Genomic DNA, 25,606 nt, shown 5'->3' on the forward strand with positions numbered 1-25,606 from the left:
TGTCACGTAATAGGATAAGTCGAATTCGAGTTGGGTTCTCAGGTCCTTTTATTTGCAGGACAGTTTTCTCAAAATCTGTTAGAGAAGAATCCATAAAATCACATCTCCTCTCAGTAGTGGTCGGATCGCCGTCGGTTGGTTGTCCCACTTGACTGGTGACATGTCTACTAATAATATATAGGAGTAAAAACATACGTTTGGTGCGGAAAGAGTGGAACCAGTTTTTCACCAGGCCGCACTCTTATCAGTCGTTATATATCATTGGAAGAAACCAGATCTTTCTACCAATCCATCAAACTGTATTATAACCGATCATTATTGAGAGCTCGAATGTGACTGGAGGGTTATACGTCAGCCAATCACCGGTAGCAACACAACGCGTTCTCGTCTCATCAAGATCAAGATGGTGCTCGGACAGGCTGTACGTTCGTTTGCGAGGAAGTTTTCTACCAGTACTGTGGCTAGAAGCCAACACTGGCAACAAGAAGGCGTCCCCGGAGCGGTAACTCATTTAATTACAACCCAGTGAAATAGACGGGGAATTTGATCACGAATAACTCTGTGTTTGTGTGTTTATGTAAGCGATATGTTTAATTCTTGAAGGTCACGACATGTGCCGGCTTAGGGCAAATTTGGATGTGCCGTCTTTGTTTGAAGTTCATTAGGCGTGTGTTATTAATAATACAATTTCTGACTGTAGTAGTAAACTAGCATTTTCTCAGAAATTTCAGTCTTGGCTATTCATAAGGTAAGAGTTCCTCCCTTTCTCCCAAATACATAATATATTTATATTTCCACCTTCCCCGGTGCAATATTCTAACACTGAAATAAGTTTATTAATTGTATTTTTTAGACCTGTTCTACTCTATTGAATGTATATATAAGGTGAGGTATGAATGTCAGTTTGTAATTTTGGCATTTGATTGTGTGTGTGTGTGTGTGTGTTGGGGGAGGGCGCAGGAGGGTATTGGCTGAACTCTTACCAAAATAATAACTGAAAGCTCAAAAATTAAGTACAATATATAGGGTTGAATCACTTAGAGTTATATCTATTTATCTGGGAAAGAAAGAACATGGAAGGAACTCTTTTCCTAATATGCAGCGCTGTGTTAAAGTCAACATGTTCAAGAATGGGATTTGATGTCGCCTTTTCGTTCAAAGCATTGAAAGGTTGATGCCAGAAATTTACGTTTGTCACAACATATCACTTATGGAACATGTTCATAGTCCTGCTGTGTTAGTGTGTAATTCTGAAATAAATTGATGAATTTATGATTTCACTGTTTCAGAATTTGCCATTTGGCATCAACAACCGCTACAAGCTGACAGCCTACTTCGTCCTGTTCTTCAGCAGTGGGTTTTCTGTGCCATTCATCCTTGTCCGACACCAGATACTCAAGAAGTAGATGTAGTATCAAGGCTGTATTTATAGGTGAGCAGGTTCAGCTGTTACCTTTTCTCAGTATTCCAGCTATATGGTGACGAAAAGAATCACACAATCCAGTGGTCAACCATATGATCATCTATCTATGCAACTGGGATACGATGACGTGCATTGTCACCTCTCATGATAAACATGGGTGGCTCACTGGCTGAGGACAAATTCTAACCAAGATCTTTGCATCAACATGCCATTAGCATGGTGTACAGTGTTGAAGAATAAGTATTAAAATCATGGTAACTTTGCTTTTACAACTGCCTGTGACAAATATTCCAATTTCAGGTAAACAGAGAGTTTGGCTCAGTTGATGGCATGGCTTTGTACCCAGTAAACATGCATGGGTCTAACTCTACTGTTGAAACAAAACTTGAATAACCCAATTCACTCACTCTTGTACTCAGCAGAAGTTGTTCAGTTGGAGACAAGGTGGTGTTATAATGTCACGAAGACAAACCTTTATTTTGAGAGATATTAGGTTAATTATTTTCATTTTGTGGCAATACTGGCATCCAATATCATTATGTTGTCTGTTGTTTCAGCAACTGTGTGAAAGGAGTAGAAGTGGACATGAACAACCTCACAACTCCATCTGAAGGAGAGGCATCTTAGATATAATGGAATCTCAGTTTTTTCTGTGGCATCGCACAAATTGCCCTCAGGACATTGAGACCATCGAGATTCAAATTTCTGAGTTTTTGTTTTGTTTCCTTTCAAAACATTTATCCTTTGAAGCTGTATTAAAAGTTACATAAATGGAATCTGTCTTTTGCCTTTTTTAACCACAGGTTATTGGTGATCCATTTGTCATAATAGTCATCCTGTATATATGTACAATTTGAAAATGCAAAAAACTGAAAGAATTATATGATTTTATTTTTCATTTGTTGTGCATTAACAACCACAGTAAGGAAGATGTTATGAATGACGGTAACTACTTATTTGGAAGACTGATCGGTTGTAATGTACCCAGAGCTCCAGATAATATTTCAAGCAATTGGGTATTTACTCCCATGTCTGTGTATGTATGAGTAATTGCATTTTGCAGTCATTTCTAAATACTCAACATGGAAGGCCAGTGGCTATCAGAGTAAACCCTGGATAGTGGCTACGGCTATATAATAGTATATGTACATACAGGCATCACCTACCAGTAGCTAATGCTGTTGTAGTGTTTGGGCGCCATGACGAATTATATGTAGGTCAATTAGTTAATTGAATAAAGTAATCAAGATATCAGAGACCTATTGGGTTTTATGCGATTCTTATGTGTTTTTTGTACTCCCAGATTTGTAACTGAGTAAATGTGATTTTTATTGAGTAAAATATGCACTTTATCTGGAGCTCTGTGTACAAATCATCAATTAGGAGATTTTAACCAATTCCTGACACTATACTGTAATATTCTGTTTTCTGAACAGTTGTGGATATTAATATTCATCAGTTGTGCTATTGTATATGTGTGTGTGTGTGTGTTCCTGATCTATAACTCTACCAATAGATGGAGCGAGTGAATGAAGAGCAGAGAGTTATTCCAGGGTAAAGTTTGTCTCTAAAGTGAGCGTATGACTTGACTTTGCATGTGGTTTTGACACCTTCCACTGTCAAGGCCTTGAATGGAGGCTATTTGATAGAGATTAATAAATACATGCTTAGGACTTGAGTGAAGTGGTGTGAAACAGACCAAAATGATTATTGGGTGGTCATACAGAAGCTGAAAAATCCATTGCTTCTGTAAATCACTTGTTTTCATTTGTATGGATTTTGACAAGACAGAATTTGTCCAGAATCAAATATCCAACAAATGAACCCATAAACAGACCTGGTTACACTTAATCCAAGGCATGGTCTCTTGTCATTTTTAGGAATGTAATTAGTGTTTTATTGGTGGTAGTCAACTGAAGTAAAAGTGAGTCCCATGGAGAATGGACGGAAAGAGCCAGAGTAAAATTAGTCTACAGCAACCCTTGCAAACCATGACGATGCTTGTCGTAAGTTGCAATGGGATAGAGAGGTTGACACATCATCAGTTGGTGTTCATGCTGTTGATCACTGTATTGTCTGGCCCAGGCTTGATTGTTTACAGCCCTCCATTATACAGCTGGAATATTGCTGAGTGTGGTGTAAAACTAAACTCACTCTTTCACTCATCCAAGGGGGAATAGGTGTTTAGTAACCCATGCTGATTGCAACAGCTTATAAAGATGGTGTGGTCATGTTGAGAGTATTGAAGCAACTGGATTGTGAAGCTGCTTGTTTTTGTCTTGACAAATACTTTAAGACCCTGAATATCCATCATTTTTGCCAAAATTGTCCGAATAATTGATTATCTGGATTTTTCAATTTTTCTACACCTAAAGGTAAATCCAAAATGTTCATGATCATCAAGAAGAAAAAAAGATTAATTACACACGCATCACAACTTGACTCAATTAACAACACACTGCTATTTACTGCTTTGACTATGAACAACTGAGCAGTCAGAACTTGATTTACTCAGTGTCAGATTGGCCTACTAATAACCACCAACACCATGCAAACTGGTCATTAATCTGGATTAGTAGATATTGTCTCGTCTCAAGACACGTGGGATTGATGTGCTTCACACGATCATCAGAAGATCAAAGGTTAGTGCACATAAGCAAGTTTAGTGTTGATTTAGCTGGTTAGTAAATTTTACTGTCCAGAAACAGGAAATGCACATCTGTTACAGTCAACTTTTATGACCAGAGATCATTTAAGAAAACTGAATGGTAGACAAGGTTTCCAGACATCAGGGGTCTGGGTACCTGGGTCTCACTGTACCAGTTTTTCAAAGCAAGCACATGCAGACACCATGCTACAATTCAACATGATATGACTGGTCCTCATGTAAATTACCATATCTGGACCCGACAACCCAGTTACCAAAACCATGTGCATCGATCTATGCCACTGGAATAGATTACATGTCAACCAAGTCAGCTTGCCTGACCAACTGATCCCATTAGTCACCTCTTCTACGGTCAGCTTGATTTGCTGAAAGTCAGTTCTAACCTGGACCTTCATGGCTTTCAAGGAACAAACTTGAGTGAGTGATTGAGTTTTGTCTTAAGCCACACCCAGCAATATGCCAGCTAAATGGCAGCTATCTGTAAATAAATGAGCCTTGACCAGGCACCCCAGTGATCAACAGCATGAGCATTGATCTGTGCAAATGGGAACCGATGATGTATTAACCAAGTCAGTGAGCCTGAACATCCAGACCCATTAGTGCCACTTATGACAAGCATAGCTACAAGCTTTAATACAAAGCTCGTTAAAAATCTAAGTTAACTGATAGCAGCAAGGCCTGCTGTCTTGGTTGAAGCATGTCACTGCATAGACTCATATTGATGATGTTGACCACATGATTGTCTTGTCCAGAGTTAGGCATCAACCCATACTAAAAATATGATCACAAAGCTGTTAATATTTGGACAGTTTTATTTTACATGGCTTATATACATGGCAGATTGAAATAAAGAAATATCAAATGCAGTTGGATATGTACAGGCATTGTGGGGAAATTGGCATCAATGATATGAAGGTATTATTTCATACACTATTAAATATGTCAGAATGTACATACATCATCTCATCCCCGCTCATACAGGGATAAAAAATTCTACTCCGACTCACAACTCTGTCAATGCACTAAGATACAATCTTGAGTCCTATTTTCACAAAATACATACTTTTCAAAACAAAGACACACTCTCTCATATATTTGTTCAGGCAACTGATCACAGTTTTGCATTTCCTTGTACTCTTTCCAAAAGTCGTGTTTAGAAGTGAAGCAACATAAATGTTTCGAAAATGTTATATATTTTTATAACGAAAACATATTCAACTTTACAACATATGTGAAATTTGATTCTCTTTCAAAGGAAATGGCACATTCATGATTTCTTTGGGAGTTTGTTACTACACCTTGTTTAGGACAATTTTCAACTTCAGACATTTGATAATTTATCAGAATGTATGTGCATGGAATTTGTCCATATCACAGACTAAGGATAATTATTCCTGTAGACAAACAATATTCCCAAGAAAGTTTTACACCATGACAATTAATATATCCAGTTATTTATGCCCTATAATTACCGTGGCAACAACACCGTCATCTTTTAGCAGGTTCCCTATCTCTATTAAGTATCAGAATCAGGCAGGTAGCATAATGAGAATAAATTACTAGCAAAATTCCCACATTAAGCAACTTACTTGCATGCAGAACTTGCCTGTACTTCGCTGTAAGGATCTTAGTGGATACCATGAGGAAAACTTTCACAATCCCACCATGCAAAACTTCAATTTTGATAGGACTGGTTGATTAATGCAGCAATCAGCAATATTTCCGCTTCAAGACAGTGGTATGTAAATAATTGAGTCTACCAGACAAGCTGGTGATAAAAAACATGAGCACTGATCGCGATACAATGACATTTGTCAAACAAGTGAACAAGCCTGACCAGCCGATCCTGTTACTTTATGACAAACATGGGTTACTGAAGATCAGTTCTAACCCGGATCTTCTCAGGTCAGTTCTGATAGGGATAATCAGATGTCATTTTATCTCCTTTACGAGTGAGTGTCTTTAGTTTTATGCCACTGTAATCAATATTCCAGCAATATCACGGCAGGGACAACCAAAAACGGGCTACACACATTACAACCATTTGTGGAATCAAACCCGGGCTTTCCTCGGGACAAGTAAACGCTTTAACCACTAGCCTATCCCACAGTCCCTCATATACCATGATAAACATGGACCACAGTATTCTGTAATATTATTAGAATTGATTATTAAGTCATGACTGGTCATCTGTTGTCACTTCAAAGAATTAAGTAACTACTTTTGAGCATTACAAATGGAACCCTTCACCATTATCCTCAGATTTTGGTAATTTTGCTAGTAATAATCAGATAACGCTACCAATTGAAAAGGTAAGTACTGGGAGTATGACAGTAATATTTAAGAAGTGTCAAGTTGAGATTCGATGTGTTTAACATTCTTAAAGCCAGCCAACAATATCTTAGTGTTCGTTCCTGGTGAAGATGAAAACATGACTAACACACAAAAACAGTATAAAATAATACTGCTACCTATGACTAACTTCCAGTAGATGACAATGGTGCAGACAAAATGCGCTTTAACAGTGAGTATTGCTTCAAGCCGCATGAACAACTTTGCAGCTATTTGCAGCAACCCTTTAACAGAACTCGCAAGTTTAACTGAGAGATCCGAACTACATGATGCTAATACTCATAGAAACGAATATGGAAACACATGAACGTACAATAGTTCCTTTATTTATTTCTTTACATATCTTGTGGAGAACCTGGAAGAGAATAAAGGGACACTTGCATTTGCATGCATTCCTTTATTTGTTTCCATGAATACATTTACTTTCACATTAATTTGAAGCTAAGCCTGTTCACTTATTCAAATCTGGAAACCATAATCAAAACATGCTTTTCAACAACTGAGAGTGATACCGGGCCCTTCAATTACAGTATATAACTGAAGCACTACAGGCACAGTACTTGAATTATCAAGTTCCACATGTTTCCAGTTACATGTGTGAGTTGGGTTTTATGTCGCTTAGCCACTTAGCTAAATTCCAGCAGTATCATGACATGGGACACCATAAATCATCCTCGATATCTCCCGGGTACACGTTCCGATAAGTATCCACTATACCCTGGACACATCTATGGGTCGGCTCGATAATGTTGTTACCTCCCTTTGCTGGCATCGCATTCTCACAGTAGTCAAACAGCTAGGCTGCCGTTATAACCGAGCTTGCCAGTGTCAACAAAGGTAACGGTCACAACTGCGAAGGTTTGCTCGCAGTGTGACTAAGATTTGGGGGAAATCATACAGACAAATTTATAGGTCTGAAACATTCCAAAAATGTATGCAAAAACTCCTTCTACCTCTTTCAGAGAACCTCTGCATGGTTTCTTTTGCGAAGTTTAATCAGTTTGATAATTTAAAAAGCAAAAGTGAGTTGTGATTGGTTCGCTCAACTTCCAAGTGCAGACACCTGTTTAGATAAGAAACCAGCTAAGGGAGGTAATAAATTTATCGGACTGTGCTGTAGATGCATCCAGTGGTATAGTGGCATAACCTGGAGATATCGAGGATGACCATAAATGGGCTTGACACATAGTACCCATGTGGGGACTCAAACCCAGGTTTCCGGCATGACAAGCCAACACACTAACCACTCAGCTAACCGACCACTCCCCTCAGTCGCATGACACTATGAGATGCCATTCTTTCTCGTTACCTCAAAGCTGCCAATCAGGTCTTTCACCAAGAAAATCCTGATCAAATGTTTTGTATTATGTACTATGGATGAACTCACATAACCACTACTAGTTTTGAATAAAAAACAATTTTTACCCCAAAGAAATCCATGATTACATAATAGGTTAATGGTTGGTCTGTTAGCATTACACCGTAAAACATGTTTATGGTAAACAAACAAAACTTTTCAACAAATCAATGTTTGGTGAATTAATTTGGAACAGATTTTAGACATTTATAGGACATTTCTTTCACAAGATAATAGGGGTGAAACGGTATACTGCTGTATTAGAACAGTAGTTTGCCTTCATTTCGAATACCATAATGCATTACAAGGCTTCTTTATTTTCAGCTTTCGCACTGTCAGTGTGACATTTTAACCTTATTAAATTTTTTTTTTAAAAATGTTTTGAAATCACATCATTTTGTCAGAATCTACTGTCAGTGCTAGACGACTGCTCTTTCCTGGAAGTTCTCATGTACTGAACGAAACAGACTGGACCGAAGGCCTTGTACTGCAATTCGTACCATACCATGGTTAGAGCGTACCATTCCAACCCTATTAGATAGAAACAATACATATTTTGGAATGCTTGTTTTTCTAATCATGCTTGACATTTTGTGTGCTCCTCATGTAAACTAGATGTGACTAGGTTTGTGCAAAATATCCATGTAGTTGAACAGATGGACATGATAAAATTATACCTACATTATTTGTATTCTCTATAACATAATGTAAACAGACACGAGAGCAACAAATGGTTTGAAAGTTAGGGAATCTGTGAGGTTTGCTCTGGGATGGTCAACACTGGTCAGTTTGAGTTTGACGTATGAAGCTACCTACTAGACTGCCTGGATCTGTGGTCAGTCACATGATACATTTTTATCATGGGAAAAATAAAACTACGGTTTGCTAACATCTCATTTAATCCGAGTTTGAGCAGTGTCTTAGTTAAGTTTCATGTTGCTTTAGCAATATTCTGGCAATATCATGACAGGGGACACATTGCACACATGTAGGGAATGGAACCTGGGACTTCGGTGTGAAGAGTGAACACTTTAACCCCTAGGCTACCCCACCACCCTATCAGTTTGAGTAAAGATAAAATGAGCTAGTGAGTGAGTCTGTCAGGGCCGTCAGTCCCAGACAAGTTGTAACTCTTATCTTTACAACCTGTAAAGGAGAAAACATTTACAATGACAAACATCTTGAAAATAAAGACAGAAATGCGGTCCCTGTATGAATTAAACTTAACAAATATCAAGCTACTCTTTGGTAGTCACATTTAAATGGGAATAGGTCAAATTACTGGCCAAATGGAATCTGATAAGAAGGAATATCCCTGCATGAAGACTTGATTTGATCACTTGATTTGTATTTAAGTGAGCTAAAGATTAAATCTTCTACGTGGCTGAAGTGTCTGTAATTTTAATTTCTGTGATAAAGTGTTGAGTCTGTGTTGTCCTTGTTTGCGAAAATTTGGCTATACAGCTGTGAACACTCCATCTCCATTATGTAAAAAATGTCATCCACTAAACTGTTAAAAAAATGAAGATTTTGCAATATTCTGACATATTATTTCTTATCTGTCTTACTTACATGTTTCCAATTTATCATTTGCCTCAACATGTACAAGATCAATTATACTTTCAAAGGAGGCAAAATGTAAGCTGACTTTAAATTTCAATTTTGGCATGCCAAATTTCAACATAAAGAATTCATAAAAAAAGAAAGAAAAAAGGGCAGCTTTATTCAGTAAAACTGAAAAAAAACCAAAAACAACAAAAAAACAAAACAAAAAAACACTAAAGATATTCTTGTGACATCTTAAAAGTGAGTGAGTTAGTTTTAGTTTTAGACTGTTTTTAGCAATATTCCAGCAACATCACTACAAAGGAAACAATGGTGGGCTTCACACATTGTTCCGATGTTGGGAATCAAAACTGGGTCTTTGATGGGATGCACATGTTAAGGATGGTTCAACTGCATCTGCGTTGTCTCTGGTACATGTGCACCCAACTCAGTGACAGCAGACAGACACGAGAACAAGGCTTTGTCTTATTACCTTCATGACCTGTACTAGGCAGGGAAAGGTCAAGCAACACCTTATCACCCAACAAACACTCTTCCGCTAGACTGAAAAGCCAGCCTATAATGTATTTTTTCCAGATTCTTTAACCTGTCAGATTAACATCTGGTGTTGTAAAAAATTATAAGATATCAAACTGTATTATTTTAACTGCAAACATACTTTAGTGGAAATTACTTTTGCAGTGACTGGGACAGGTTATTCTCTGTGTCACCAATAATTTTCATCGATCTAATCGTATTTTCACTGCCAACTTGGTTTATTCTGGATGGAATCTGTTTTACAAAACATGCGGACTGCTTATTCTCCAACACTGACAATATATACCCTGAACAGCGAAGGAAATGCAGCTTGTTTTGATTTTTTTTTGTTTGGTCAAGTTTTTAAATAGAAGAGATAAACATGAATGCTTACTTTTGTGACATTTGATTTTTAGTGAAATTGTGTTTCTTTTGTTGTTCAGTATATCAAGGATGTCTGTTGCTTCACAAAACTGACATGAATCGGGCACGATTTACAAAAAAAATCCAGTTCAACCTATCCTTGATGAGTCGTACACAGTTAAAATTGTCACAGATACACATAAAATATTGAACGAAACATGAGACAATTTCTAAATGGCAGATGAATGATGTCACTGAACTGTGATGTCACAGCACTGTACAACATCATTCAACTCTGACATCATAGCACTGGAAAACATCATCACTGGAATGTAGCTGCATGTTAGAATCTGCAGGAAGTTCAAAAATGCGAAAAATATTCACTAGTTCATTCTTTAAAAATTCTGACAGTAACCAATGACCTTTCTTTCTTTTCAGATAGATGTTTGTCCATGTGGTTTGAAAAGTTAATAAATTATTTAAGGAGTAATATCCTGCTAAATACTGATTTAAGCAAAACTTGAGTTATTTCCTTACACGACTACAGAATTGTAATCTAGACATCCTATGTGTGTTAAGCAGGTGATTGAACACTAACCCCTTCTATTTTTAAAAGTAAAACTTAGATATCTGAACTGAAGGTCAATATTGTGAATGCAAATCACATCCCTTATGAGCAAACATTCCGCAGATTGTTTCCCCAATTCATTTCAACACTTTTAAAAATGCTAACAAAATAAAGTGTCCCTGTTCTTGTCAGGATCAGACGCTACAGCTATATCTATGGTTTTCTCTTTATCATTAACACATATATCCAATTATTTTTGTGTGTAACAAATCAAAGTTTGCAGTTACAGATAATGGAAGCCACACTACTTAAAGTAGTAGAGGACATCCAGTTCTTTCATATTGACTAAAGAAACATGAAAAGACTTGGCATTCCTTTACTTCTTCATAGTACCATATATGATATATTTTATTTCCAGTGTTTCTAAGTTCAGTGAATATATTTCATATTTAGCTGTATTTAAGTGTTATTATTATTACTCGTCTGTTGTAGATACTCCATTGTAATATTTATATGGCAACATTACACTAGTGTAATACCGCTCGACATATGATGTCAAAATTGTTCAAAGTTGTGAACAAACAATGCTAATGTCGCTGTCACAATTTTACTAGACTTTGCTTGACTCATGGAAAGCTGAGAGTCCTCACACTGTATGCAATTTCTGTCAATTTATGTTGGTGAGTAATAACAGAATACTGAACTTGCTTCAGTGAAATACCAATTTTATTAAACTCGTTACAGATTTATTATCAAACTTGCTTTCGCTTATTTGATACCAAATCATTAGCTTGTTTAATAAAATGGTATTACAAGGAAGGTCGTTTAGCATCCTCTATGTGTTTAATCATACTGAACCAACAGAATTTGACTCAATGCTTCTACAAGCTTGAATGGACCATGGAGCGGCAATTCCATTCAAACAATTCTTCATGCAATCATATGACATCATCATCAATATGGCTCGTATACACTATGTTCCCCCATCACTAGTGAATAGATAACAATGTACAGTGTTGTGTTAAAGTTAGTCACTTTCTGAACAGTTTTCTGGTAACTTTTTGGCACATCAGTGGAAAGGTTATGTGATGCCCACAGTCACAGATAAACCTAGACACGAGCACAGCAAAATGGGATTTGATCCCAGCATTATGGATTTCTGTAACGCGAATGGGACACGACACTGAGGCACCTTAAACAAGGCTCTAGCCACTCCTGCCTGATTGCTTTAAGAGGTTTATGGAAGCAGACCGTTAACAACTACCGGTACACATGAAACTAAGAACAGTGTCGCTGCAATCTGGAAACTCGCTGTTTGACAGGAAAATATAAACACAACAATGCATATGCATAGTTGACACTTACTCACTGCAAAGAAGGAACATAGTGTGTACCGACCAATGAAGTATTGACGAAGGTATTAGGAATGCTTTGAACTTAAAAACCTTGCAAGTCTCAATTACATCTGACACATTGCATAATTCCCCATTAGCATCGGTCGGTCAATAACCTGACCACAAACAGAAACAAAAACAGCAATTTGCCACTTTGAATGTAGCTATTGATTTTAAGGGGACATAACTCTGAACAGTTCAAGTATAAAATAAACAGAGTTGACTTCCATGTTTAGGTAGTGAATCTGGAAAGGCTATGAGTACGTTTTTGTCTGTCTATAATGACAGACATATCCCTTCCAAACAATCTTGGGCAAGTCAAGTTTCAGAATGTGGCGATTTTGTTCATGGGAGTCAAAAAAATGTTGCACAACACTCTGGTCTTCTCTCATGCTTTCACAGAAGAGGAAAAAAAATAGGCACAAACATCCACGGTTGTTTGGATGACACTGAAATCTGACCTCCTTTGAACCTTGTCAGACAAAAATAGGAAAGCCAAGAAACAGATGACCTTGAAATCAAATTGAAATTGTCACCAGCTGTTACTTTCCTCATGACCTTGATCCAGATCCAAGGTCAAGGTAACAAGGTATCAACATTCAGTGTAAATGTCATGTATAGATATAGTCTTCCAACAGGCATATAAAAAGGTTTGTTTTTTTTGTTTATTGTGTTAGTATCACAATCCACCATGCATATTCATCAACAAAACTCTGCATTGTCTTCCTCCTGTCGACATTTACACTGCCAATTGTGTCCCATGGAAACATCTTCCCATGACAGAATCATACAAATCCCACAAAACGCAAGGCAGTTTTGGATATATCACATGACTCACATGACTTGCTTGTGATGGTCCAGGAGCTGAACGTTTTGACAAAATGGGATTGACTTGTAGAAAATATTCTCAGTTACACGACAACCTCAGACGAATACAAGAAACATTCGGTAAGTGGTATAAAGAGTTAACTTAGGAATATGGAAACTTTGGAATACGCCAAAAGTCTTCGTTTGGAACAATGCAGCTCCAGGTACCCTTTGGTGACTTGTTCCATAAAGGCTAAAGTCCTCATTATAAATGTGTCTGAAAGGTAAAAAAGAGGTTTATCATTACAAGACATGACAGTTGAGGTCAAGTTGTTAAAGGGAATAGTTTTAATACATACAAATCATTTGTACTTATTAGTATTTATCCCCATATCAAACATGTTAACTTTTGTACATACAAAAAATCCGAATTAATGAAAAGTCTAAACGAGCTTAAAATAAATTGAAATTAAATAAATAAATGTATCACCACAAGATCTGTGTTAAGGTTTGAAAAAGTGGAAAATGATCTTAGCATTCATAAAATACATCAAATTCAAGGACAGAGTAGATATGCTCACTTGGCAGACTTGCATCTAAGCTCATGGACAGTATCACTTAAACAAGGCTCTTACAAATGACAGTGATTCTAAGCAGGCTAAAGCAAGTTGAAAGCATTGGGCATTCAGGTAGCTTAGTAGTTTAAGCCATTACTTTTCATCCTGAAGACCTGGGTTCAATTCCTCACAATGTGTGAAGCCCATTTCTGCCCGGACAAGCTGATCTACACTTACATCACAGATCCCAGTCCACAGGATACAATGACACCCAATTAGTGAGTCATGAGACTGACCAGTCTATTCACTTGGACACATCTCACAATCAGGGGCTCCTTTTAAGAAGCAATCTTAACTACATATGACATTAACGCCCATCCTTTAACACTGCATTAAGTTTACCTTAGTGACTTATGATCACCTGAGTGCTTTGTGAAAGGAGGCCAAGGACAGGTAGTGGGTCTTGGATGGTGAATTGCACTTTTACAGTCATATCCTGAATTGACCCGTGAAGATCAGGTTAGAACTGTCTTCAGCTACCCTGTTGTAATAGGCACCCAACAGGATTGAGTGGTCAAGATTGCTGATTTAATTAGTTGGATACAAGTCATCATGTCCAAATTGCATAGATTGAAGCTCTTGCTCTTGATCACTGGTCTGTCAGGTCTAGAATCTATATTTTACAGGTTTCCGCCACATAGCTGGAATATTGGTGAGTGCGGCATAAAACTAAACTCATTTTCTCCCTCAACCGACAGATGAAAAAGTGAACAGACGTGTGCACTGCCAGTAATATTGTCAGTGAGTGGAGTTTTCATGTTTGAAGCAACATGAAATTCTGACCCATGTTCTGATGATCTGTCCCCATGGAATGACGGCACACAAATAACCAGTCCACCATGACTGATCACCGATCCATTAGGTTGCCTCTCGTGACCTGCAGGGGATGTTAAGGACCAAGGTTCTCACCTCGAACTGTCGATGCTAAGACAATATGCCTCTGACCTTTCACAGAAACAAGACTATACTTGCCTTAAAGGGACTTCCTGATAGCAAATGGACACTATTTCGAAAAGGAAATGTTGCAACACAGTACTTGACTAAATTTGCCTGAAGGTAACTGGATGCTACTTGACAGATTATAGACTTGTCCACATCTACCGCTAGAAACTGTACTATTCTGTCTTATGTGACAGGACAATATTCGCCTTTTGTAAACTGTTCAATCCCTGCCTTATGGAAACTCAGCCTCAGGACTATAACTGCCTTATGGAAACTGGACCGTTCTGCCTTATGTAAACTGGACCGTTCTGCCTTATGGAAACTGGATATCTCTGCCATATAGACAGTCTCTGCTTTCTGGAAACTGGACCATTCAGCCTTATGAAAACTGGACTATCTCTGCCACATGGAAACATGCCCCGATTTCTCTTAACTAACTTCAGTCTGGGCTTTAACTCATATTTGAGAAAACGCATTTCACAGAATGAACTGAAAACAGCATAAAACTAAAGCTATTGGAGACAGTGTGAGTTTGGTGGCTAGATTTCTTAAGTTGCTTGGGCTTTTATATTTCAAAAATGCAGTTGAGTTAAAAAGTCAACTGTTTCAAATTGTGACACTCAGTTTGAGATTTGAGAAAAAACTTAAGTTTGTTTCGAGAAATTGGGGCCTGGATTATCTTTGCTTTATGGAAACTGCACCATCTCAGCCTTATGGAAACTGTACTATTCTGCCTTATAGTAACTGCACCATCTCAGCCTTATGGAAACTGGATTATCTCTGTTTTATGGAAATAATACTATTCTGCCTTATGGCAACTGTACCAGTCTGCCTTACGAAAAACGGAGCAATATCTGATTTATATGGAAACAGGATTTTTTCTGCTTAATGGAAACTGGATTTTTTCTGCTTAATGGAAACTGGATTATCTCTGCCGTATGGAAACTGGATTATCTCTGCCTTATGGAAACTGGATTATCTCTGCCTTATGGAAACTGGATTATCTCTGCCTTATGGAAACTGGACCGTATCTCCTTAATGGAAAATGGACTAATTTGCATCATAAGAATTACACTATTTCCCAGAGATAAATCTGCCTTTGGAACTGAAGTAGTTCTTATGCCATCAGATGGAAAGTCCACCTCTGACTCAAGCTGCCACTAGTGCACCTAAAGTACCACACAAGCTGCCCCAGAGCTAAAATGGTGAAAGCGTGCTGTCTGGTATCTTGTGTTGAATTGGCAGCTGTTCACATCAACAAAGTTGAATGGGATCTTTAGAGAAAGCAACAAAATTCATTTTGAAAATAACATCTCTCACAAAAACTCTATCTCTTCCTCAGATACAAAATAGGCGGTGGGGTAGCACTGTGGTTCAGGTGTTCCCTAACTAACTCCAATATAATACCTCTCTGTTGGGGGATCATTATAATCAGCACTGAGACACCTAAATCCTCTGCAGGAATGAGTGATACATTCAGACTAGTATATCCGTTTCTTAAAAACAAACATGATCAGGAAGTTCTGAATGCCAAAATATAAATGTGCACTTTAATGTAGCTGTGGATATGTTACATAACCTTTGAAAGTGTCCTTAAACGTGACCAGAAGGATATCATATTAGAGTAACAGGCTTGATTAACTGAAATAAAATACTATAATACCTGAGGAAGTTGGTATGGGCAATATTATTATTGAAAGAAAACCAAAGATTTGCTAGAAAATTTTTTTATACATAATCAAAATAACAAATTGGTGAGAAATAATGATTTATTTTTTTTTATGAGATAAAAATATTAAAAACAAAGGTCAGTTCTAAAGAGATGTCAGTGCTTAAAATATTTAACACACCAAGAATATATTTCATTGTGCAAAAAAAAAAAAGAAAAAAAAAGAAAACAGATTGAACCCAGTGTTCCTTTAACCCAACTGAGATCTACATATTTAGGATCCCAACAATCACATGATCAGAAAATAAAAGAAATACCTTAAAAAAAACTAGTTAATTTCAAAAACTGTTTCAAATCAAGTGATATCTTAAAAAAAAACAAACAGTGCAAATGGACAAAAAAGTGAATTTCTAATCTCTAATTAAAAAAAAACGCGAACAAAACATTGGATACCATCCCATTCCCATCATGCAATTCTCACAGTGTTAACAATCTACGACTCGGAAGCTCCCCCTAATTCACCAAGATCCATGTGAATTGTCCGAGGTTGGTAGGTTGGGTAACATCGATGTGACAGCTGTACAAAAACAAACATGGACTACGGATGATGCAACTATATCTACAACACCATGGTGCATGTTTGGAAAGTTGCAATGGCACCATGCAGATTATAGGTATCAAAAGGACAAATCAGAGATGAAAGGGCACATTCGGGATTGTAGTACAAATACATATAAACAATCTATAAAACAATCATGCTTGAAGTATATAAGCTTGAAGGCAATACGAGTGTTATTATTAATAATATTTTTGTTTAGAATAACATCGATCACCAACTATAATAGGACCATTAACAAGATTGTCAAGACCAAAATCCCCTTGATATTCCCTACCATTCATCTCACGAAGGAAATGCTCTGAAACATCATGGTATACACTATAAAGAAGTTGACATCCATAAATCTTTCTGTTCTTATTTGTGTTTAATGTCAATAAGCATGGTTAGAAAATTATGTTTTGTAAAGAATGTATTGGTAAATAGACAGCATTTCAAAATAATGTGATTCAGGGACCAAAACTGCTATACATACTGTGACTTATTAAGATTAAAAATGTTGTTTGAATCCACTCAGCAGTATTCCAGCTACTATGGAAGGGTGCCTGTTCTGTGTGGTTCTGTGTGGCTCATCTACCACTGGTTTCAATGGTTTGGCAAGCATGGTGCCGCCTGAACAAAGGTCACAATCATGGAGAAAAGATGATTTAAAGTCTGAATCACAGGTAGGAAGTGAAATGACACATTGAACAATATTTCATGGCTTGTCAACTCAGTGTGGTAATAAGTGTGAGGTGATGCAATTGTTTCCTCTTAGCTGAAACACAGGGTTATGGTGCTGACAAATCAGGGATTTGAACCCAAGATCATAAGTTTCTGGCACCTGGGGTTGACTGTGCACATTCAATCATACCCGAGTTGACTGCACATTCAATCATGCCTGAGCTAACTGGGCACTTTCAATTATACCTAGGGTTGGCCGGGCACATTCAATTAGATCTAGATGGACTGGGTACATTCAATTATACCTGGGTTGACTGAGCACATTCATAATTATAATACAACTGTCAGACACATATGATAGCTTACTGTAATAACTTGAGCTTTTACAAAAATATGATACACAAAGTTGCTTAAACATATCATAGAGACCACAACATGGTTACTGATGAGGAACTTCGGGCCATGCAACTTTCCTTGGCACCAGTTAGGACTACTGACTGGCCTAGGCCTAAGGTTAAGTCAGATATAGACATATAGGAGTACATCACTATAAGGACAGAGAGATAGATTAGAATAACACACAGTTGTTATCGTTACAGATCTAGCAAGGAAGTGAGATAATAAGAGAGTTTGCAAGGCTGACTGAAAAGTTCACTCAAACCCCAAATTTTATCCCCCTACCCCTAAAAGATTTGTCAACAAGTAGAATCTAAGTATGAACTTTATGATCAAAACTTATCAACAGTGTTGTAGAAATGTTTTTTAATGGTTTGTTAATGTTTTGAAATAAAAAGGCCTGATGAAAGTAAGATATGAGTAGGCATTCCCATATTTATGATAACCTAAAAATGACAACCTTGAGATAGCCTGCTGACCCCTTTCCCACCCACTCTGGGTCAGCAAAAAAATTCGGCCTAAACTATGATATGCAATATGATCAAACTCTTTTCAATAATAGAAAGGAATAAAATATTGTTTAGGAAATTAAAATAAGAAAAACATTTAAATGGCAAAAGAGCAAATGAAATTTTCAGTCATTCCTTAACAAGACAACAGAATAGTCTCCCTTTACCTGATTTCACTGAAATTAGCAAAAAATAGGAGATCAATCAAAATGCAACAGAAGTAAGGATTATATCAAGGCAGATACAAGTCAAATAAAATATGTGGGGTTCTAATGTACAGTAATCATTATAACAAGCACCCTAGACATTAAAACAATTTAGTGGTTGACATCATGACCACTAGTCAACACAACTCGTTATGATGAGCAACAAACAGTAAAAATCACTAGTCAACATCCTCCGAAGCACTGGAGATTGTAGGGAATTCTTGGTGATTTTTGGCATAGTTTGCAGGGGATCTATACTCAGGAATTAATGAAGATCTTCTGCATAGTATACCGAGAATCCATATTCAGGACTTCCAGAGTTTTGCGAGTTATCAGCAGAGAGGGCTCATGATAATGATTACTGTACACATGTTTTCTATACAAAATACATGTATACATATGAATAATGCATGAGGCTCCATAATAACCGAAAGTTAAACTGGAAACACAATATCATCTATGAGGACAAGGTAAACAAAGTTACCATAAAAAATCTGTTGTGAAGTGATCAAATACATCATGTGATATAAAAAGAATGTCTAAAAGATGAATGCTTTGGCTGAAATAGACTGATTCAGTTTTGTAGTGAATATATTGAATCGCCTCCAAACCAAACATGTTGTTTAATGAATTTCAAGGTCAAGGTCATCCAATTCACCATCACTAGTCTTTTGAAAAAGGTAGACGGATCATACAACCCTTTTTACGAGGTAGATATCATCAGTCTAGTCCACAGATCTTTATAGAGGAGTGGCAATGTATTTTGATAATACAACTATTTAATTCAGATCCTTACCAGTCTGGAACAACAGAGATGGCCAGCCATCTTGTTCATCTTTTGGAAAGGAAAAGCAGTTTTGTCGAATTTAACATGATTGTATCTCAAATTTTGGGTGTTAATAAAAACTAAACTCAACCAAGGAAAATTCAGAACACCCCCCCCCCCCCCTCCCCAAACTAACTGGTCAGTAACAAGATGCAAGTGCAATAAATAGATTCAAATGTGTCGTGCTGAACATAAGAAAGCAAATGGGTTAGAGTAAAAACTATTTTATTCACTTGCGAACAATGCAATGGTTCAACATGTAAATAACGTGTACACAATATTTTTAACATTGATTAACATGCTAAAGATGCAGTGCATGTTTTACATAGGTGTCTTTATGTTGGAAATATATTTACTCATTATACAACAGTGCAATATTTGATTAGTTTAAGTAGCACAGTTAAAGCATCCTCATTACTATCAGACATATCATTTACAACACCAGTGTTAGAATGAGTGAGTTTTTAGAATCGCTTTTGTTTACACTCTTGATGAACATACTTGACCATACATATACCACTCGAAAAAAATTAAGGACCTCTTGATTCTGCCACATGGAGTCTATTTTTACACCACTTGACGCAATATTCCAGTAACATCACGGCAGGTGACACCAAATAGGATTCACATATTGCACCTATGTTGGGAATCAAACTTGGGTTTTCGGTGTGACAAATGAATGCTTCAACCACTAGGCTACTAACTGTCCCCACTGCTGCAGTAAATTTTAACTATGTCTTTTCTTGTAATATGTAAGTGAGTGAGTGAAATAATATTTATCTTCACTTTGGCGATATTGCAGCCATGTCATGATGAGAACACTTAAAAATTACATTGTATATCATTAAAATTAGAAACTAAAACCCTAACCCCAACAGTATCTTGTAGTATGTAAGAATTAGTGGTCCTTAATTTCTTTAGAGAAGTGTCAATTACAGAAAGAAGGAGGCCACAGAGGTCACCTCCACGAAATGTTCACAACAGACGCTAAATCTACAAACACGTTTGGCAACATTGGTGGAGTTTTGATAACAATAACGACAACAATTGGCAACTTTTCACTCAATGGACGCTTTGCTAATTCCTACACATCGAAGAATATCAGGATCAATCTTTTTGCACAGCCATTTGAAATTACCAGTGAGAATACTTAATGTAATTGCAACAAAGTCTCAAGAATGTCTTTGGCATGTTTGGGTCAAAAGTCACGTCATATGTGCTACTCAAAAGTAGTAGGAAACCTCCCTGTAAAGATCCCATTTAGAACTGGTTGTCAGCATCCCATGCTTGTCGTAAGAGGAGACAAAAAGGATCAGGTTGTCAGGCTAAACAACTTCATTGACACGTCACGAAATCCAATTACTTACATTCATGCTCATGTCAGTCATCGGATTGTCTGGTCCAGACTTGACTGTTTACAGATAGACACCATGTAACTATAATACTGCCGAGAATGTGGCATTAAACCGCAACCAGAAACACTCCCTTAATCCATATTGCTATAGTTAGCATGCCATGCCCCAACAGACAAACTATGCTTACATGAAAAACATTATTACTGTGCTAGATTTTCGTGTATTTGCAAAGATGTCAACCCTAATTAGTATTTTCAGGCCCAAAATATGATTAACATTTCCAAAGAATTTCATATTCAATTCTAAGACCTTGCTATGAACACTGTACTCACCTAATTCATTAGTAAGTCTCCACAATTAACTTGACAATGAATAAAATGGTTTATATTTCTTGTGTATGGTACATATTTTATTTGGCTATTTGATTTAACAGGGTTTTTTTCAAATTCTTACTGCTTTTGTAGTCACATATTTTATGTCATTTTTTTTCATAACAAATGTGTCAAAACTTGCAAGGGTTTGCTTCTCTGTACTTGCGACACTATTAAAATGTATATATATATGCATATAGTGCAATACAGCCAGGATGTAAACCAAAACATTCTGATCCAGAATTGTCTGGGAACTAATTATTTTAGCAAGTACTGAACCCCGAAAACACCAGAATCATAGTAACAAATCCAGACAGATTGGGAAGGATTTTTGGCAATTTACCAGAATGGACTTCACACACACTGTACCCATGTGGAGAATCAAACACAGGCCTTCTGTGTAACAAGCAAACGCTATAACAAATGGCTACTCTACTCTACCAAACCCAAACAAGGATTTGAAAGGGACAGCTCGAGACCATTCCAGTCATTCAAAATCTGTGTAATATTCAGTATGGCTGTGCAAGTATGTCTGACTTTCTAGGATGATTTAAAATTGCACATAAAATGAGGTACCCATCAGCTTTGTCACCCACAGATCCTGAATCACACATCTATCACAGAGATTGTCATCGTTGCCCGCTAAACAGCTAAAACATAATGATGACTTGATACATATTTGCTGAGTCAGCATTTTGCAACATGCTGTCATGTTACACAATTGTTGTAAAAAAGAATTTTTTTTCTGAACAAAACCCCTCCCCTCCCCCACCCAAAACAAAAAAACCCAAAAACAAAAAACAAACCCAAACCCAAAACAAAAAAAAACAACCCAAAAACAAAAAACAAACCCAAACCCAAAACAAAAAAATCCCCCAAAACCTTGAACCCCCACCCCAGCACCCCCCAAAAAATCCTTGATCAGGCCAATCGTTTTAATTGGAATGACAAAAAAAAATAGGAATTTAACTTATCTTTGACCCACCAATTACTGTTTTACACCAGTTTCACATGCCAACACACAGCTTTTAGATCTCTTTTAGAAAACAATGTTCGGTGATATGTAAATTTGTAAACTATATTTTGGTCAAGAAAAAAAAAAGATGCAAAATATTTAAGCTGAAGCTGTCAGCATAGCAGAATGACATGATGCTATTTTAGTCTAAACATTCTACAAGCATAAGCTTGAAAAGTCTCTAACTTTACGAACAAAAATTATCAGCTTTGTTAGTATCAAAGACGGGTTATTTCAACAATCCTTTGGTTTACCCCATCATCTGAAGTATCGCCAGTGTTTGTCTTTTTGGGAATAACATGTCCATACAGCTTGCTTGATCCTGGCAAAGACATCCGTCCAACAGCATTTCGTTGCCACAATGCCGCAACATTTGGTTCTGAATTTGGCCTTTGCAATTCGGTAGATACAGCTGGCTTTAGCATTTTGTTTGTTCTAACTGGTTTTGAAGGTTTTCCTCTCCGAGAATAATTTGGTCCCTCATCGTGCAGATCTTGCAATGATCCTGCTACTGCGACCCCATCAATGTCTGTGTCACTGGAGCTTGTTGCCGTGGTTACAGAGTTTGCGGAATTAGTAAAAAGCGAGCCTTTTGACTGGCTTGTGTGTGATGTTTGCTGGTGAGATGGACCAAGGCTACTGCTGCTTCTTTGTGAGTGTGTGTGTGAGTTTGCGAGGACTGGTGAGGAATTGTGGGATACCTTGGTCACCGACACCGAGCGCTGAAGAAACAAAAACAACACATGCAGCATGCAGAGGTACAGGTGAACAAACATTAAGAAATTGTCTGGTTCGTCTGGTGAATGCTCAGCAGTTTCTGTTTTACAATCCCTTGGTTCTTCAGGTATTGGTTAACACTAAGATATTGAAGGCTTACCAGTCTCTCAGTCATGACACTATGTTGTTTTTACAGGGTTGTCACTTTGTAGAATAACCTCTCCAATGCCAGTTTAACCAGAATACACCTCTGTCTCTGGATTATTTTTAGAAAATCCCTGTTCCCAACAAGATTTTGTGGAAAGTATCTCTGAGAGATGTTTTGCAAAAAAGTTTCGTTGCCCCATCAATATTCTACAGAAAGTCACTCTCACAAGTATTCTATTAATAGCCCCTCTGTCCCAGCAACATTCTCCATAAAGTTCCTATCCCACTGGTACTTCATAAATAGTTGCACTGCACTACAAATTTTCTTCAGGTCCTGACCCACAAGTATTCTAAAAATAGTCCTATCTCCCAGGAATAGTCTACAGAAAGTTCCAGTCCCAGGAATATTCTATAGGATATGATTTATGTCCCAGGAATATTCTATAGGATATGATTTATGTCCCAGGAATATTCTGTTGGATATCATTTTGTCCCAGGAATATTCTATAGGATGTCATTTTGTCCCAGGAATATTCTATAGGGTATCATTCTGTCCAAGGAATATTAAATAGGATATCATTCTATAAAAAGTCAATCAGTTCCAAGGATATTCTACAGAAAGCACTTCAGAGATTTCTTTAGCATTTGAACAAAATCTGTGTTGACAGAAGTAAAAATCAAACAAAAATTTTGTCTTCACTTAGGATCTATAGTTGTGGACTACAGAGGTCCTTATCTGCCACAATGGTTATTATTATTAATTATTATTATTATTATTATATCATTCCCTCTGATTTGTTTAATAATAATACACTTTTAAGTCCTGCAAAATTATGGCAAGATGAATATGTTCCTCAAATTAGCAGCCTGATGATAAAACCTGTGTCCCCATCCAAATTTTGGTCTAGTGAATTATTTTAAGGGCTTGTAACTTTCAGGTGTAGCTTGCCTGAATGGCTTGCTCAATTTGGAAACTATTTCGCACATTACACACAGGGGACTGCCCTCTACCCTGGACTGACGAGACAGCATTACTGCCGTTCCCTGAAGAACCAGACAATAACAAACTCAACAGACAAGCACAACACATAAGGGAAGGCTAAGCTAGAAAATAACACAAAAAAGATCACAACAAACTTTGTAACTTGTACAATAAAATTTTGTGGATTATAAAAAAAATTAAAAAGTAAAATAAAATAATAAATTAAATTTAAGTAAGATACGTCTTTTTAATAAAATTTATTGTAAAAATGACCAAAGACAGAAAATAGACTTTGATGAATGTTTAACGCCACAGCAGGATTCCAGCTGTATGGTCTGTATCCCAAAAATTGAGCCTGGACCAGACAATCCAGTGACCAATAGTGTTAAGGGCATGTGTGAATATTCATGCTATGAACATCATTCCTACTGTGACAGTGTGGGAAGGCCAACTGGAAAGCCAATGTAAGGCACTTGACACACCCCACAATCATGCAAGCGAGTTTAGTTTAATGCCAATGAGAGCACTCTTTCAGTTATGTCATGGCGTGGCAACTTGAAATAATGCTTTCTCACAGTTTATGGGGAAAAATCCTGAAGTGATGGGTGTTCCTGATGTTTGCTTGTTTGTTGGTTGTTTAACGCCACACTCAGTGAATCAGTTTAGGTTAATGCCGCTTTTAGCAATATTCCAGCAATATCATGGCATGGGACACTGGAAATGTGATTCAGAGACTGAACCACTCTGGGAGTGAGTGAGTGAGTGAGTTGCGTTTTACGCTGCACTCAGCAATATTCCAGCTATATGGCGGCCGTCTGTACATAATCGAGTCTGGACCAGACAATCCAATGATCAACAACATGAGTATCGATTTGTGCCATTGGGTACCGATGACATGTGCCTGACCACCCGATCCCATTAGTCGCCTCTTACGACAAGCATATTCACCTTTTATGGAAAGTATGGGTTGCTGAAGGCCTATTCTACCCTGGGACCTTCACGGGTCCTGAACCACACTGGAGAATCAAATCTAGGTCTTTGATGTGACAAACATTTGTTTTAACCACCAGGCCACCATAACACCCAATACCACATTTAGCAATATTCCATGGCAGTGGTCTCCTAAATAATTAATTTGGACCAGATAATCCATTGGTCAACATCATGTCCAGTGAGATATGAAATTTGGAAAAGATGACATGTGTCAACCAAGGCAGCGAGTCCACTCCCTCACCCGATCCTGTTAGTAGCCGCTTACGACAAGCATGGGTTACTGATGATTAATTGTAATATAACTGACAAGATCAGGTACGGTGCTGACAGATCAAGAAAATTGCAGTTTCTAATGGCGTGTTAGTTAAATGGGTCACTTCTTTCCTTCCAATCAGGTAGGATGTACGTGTTCTATATTTTCAGTTTTATCTGTATGACTGGATTAAAATAAAGATATAAAGGTGCATAAGAAAAGAGAAAAAGATCATATAGAAACACAAACCAGTATACAAGTAATCAGTTTGTTGTGACCTAATACACCAAAGACTCATACTGCCTTACTCTGTAA

The 25,606-nt window shown here is 37.3% G+C and overlaps 1 protein-coding gene across 10 annotated transcripts in view; it reads right to left on the reverse strand.

Moving 5' to 3' along the window:
* Nucleotides 1-4,885: 4,885 nt before the first annotated feature.
* LOC137259760 (phosphatidylinositol 4-phosphate 5-kinase type-1 alpha-like) overlaps nucleotides 4,886-25,606 on the reverse strand; it is a 367,781-nt gene continuing 347,060 nt past the window's right edge. For 4 of the 10 annotated variants that reach the window (XM_067797373.1, XM_067797371.1, XM_067797372.1 and 1 more), the window contains one exon: nucleotides 4,886-13,291. In XM_067797373.1, the coding sequence (XP_067653474.1) occupies nucleotides 13,280-13,291 (12 nt within the window). In that variant the 3' untranslated portion in view covers nucleotides 4,886-13,279. Of the gene's footprint in view, nucleotides 13,292-18,534; nucleotides 18,603-19,614; nucleotides 22,922-25,606 lie in introns of those variants that run through there. The other 6 variants (XM_067797368.1, XM_067797365.1, XM_067797364.1 and 3 more) reach the window with 3 other exon arrangements.

This window comes from Haliotis asinina, chromosome 13 (assembly GCF_037392515.1).
Source record: "Haliotis asinina isolate JCU_RB_2024 chromosome 13, JCU_Hal_asi_v2, whole genome shotgun sequence".
NCBI lineage: Eukaryota > Metazoa > Mollusca > Gastropoda > Lepetellida > Haliotidae > Haliotis > Haliotis asinina.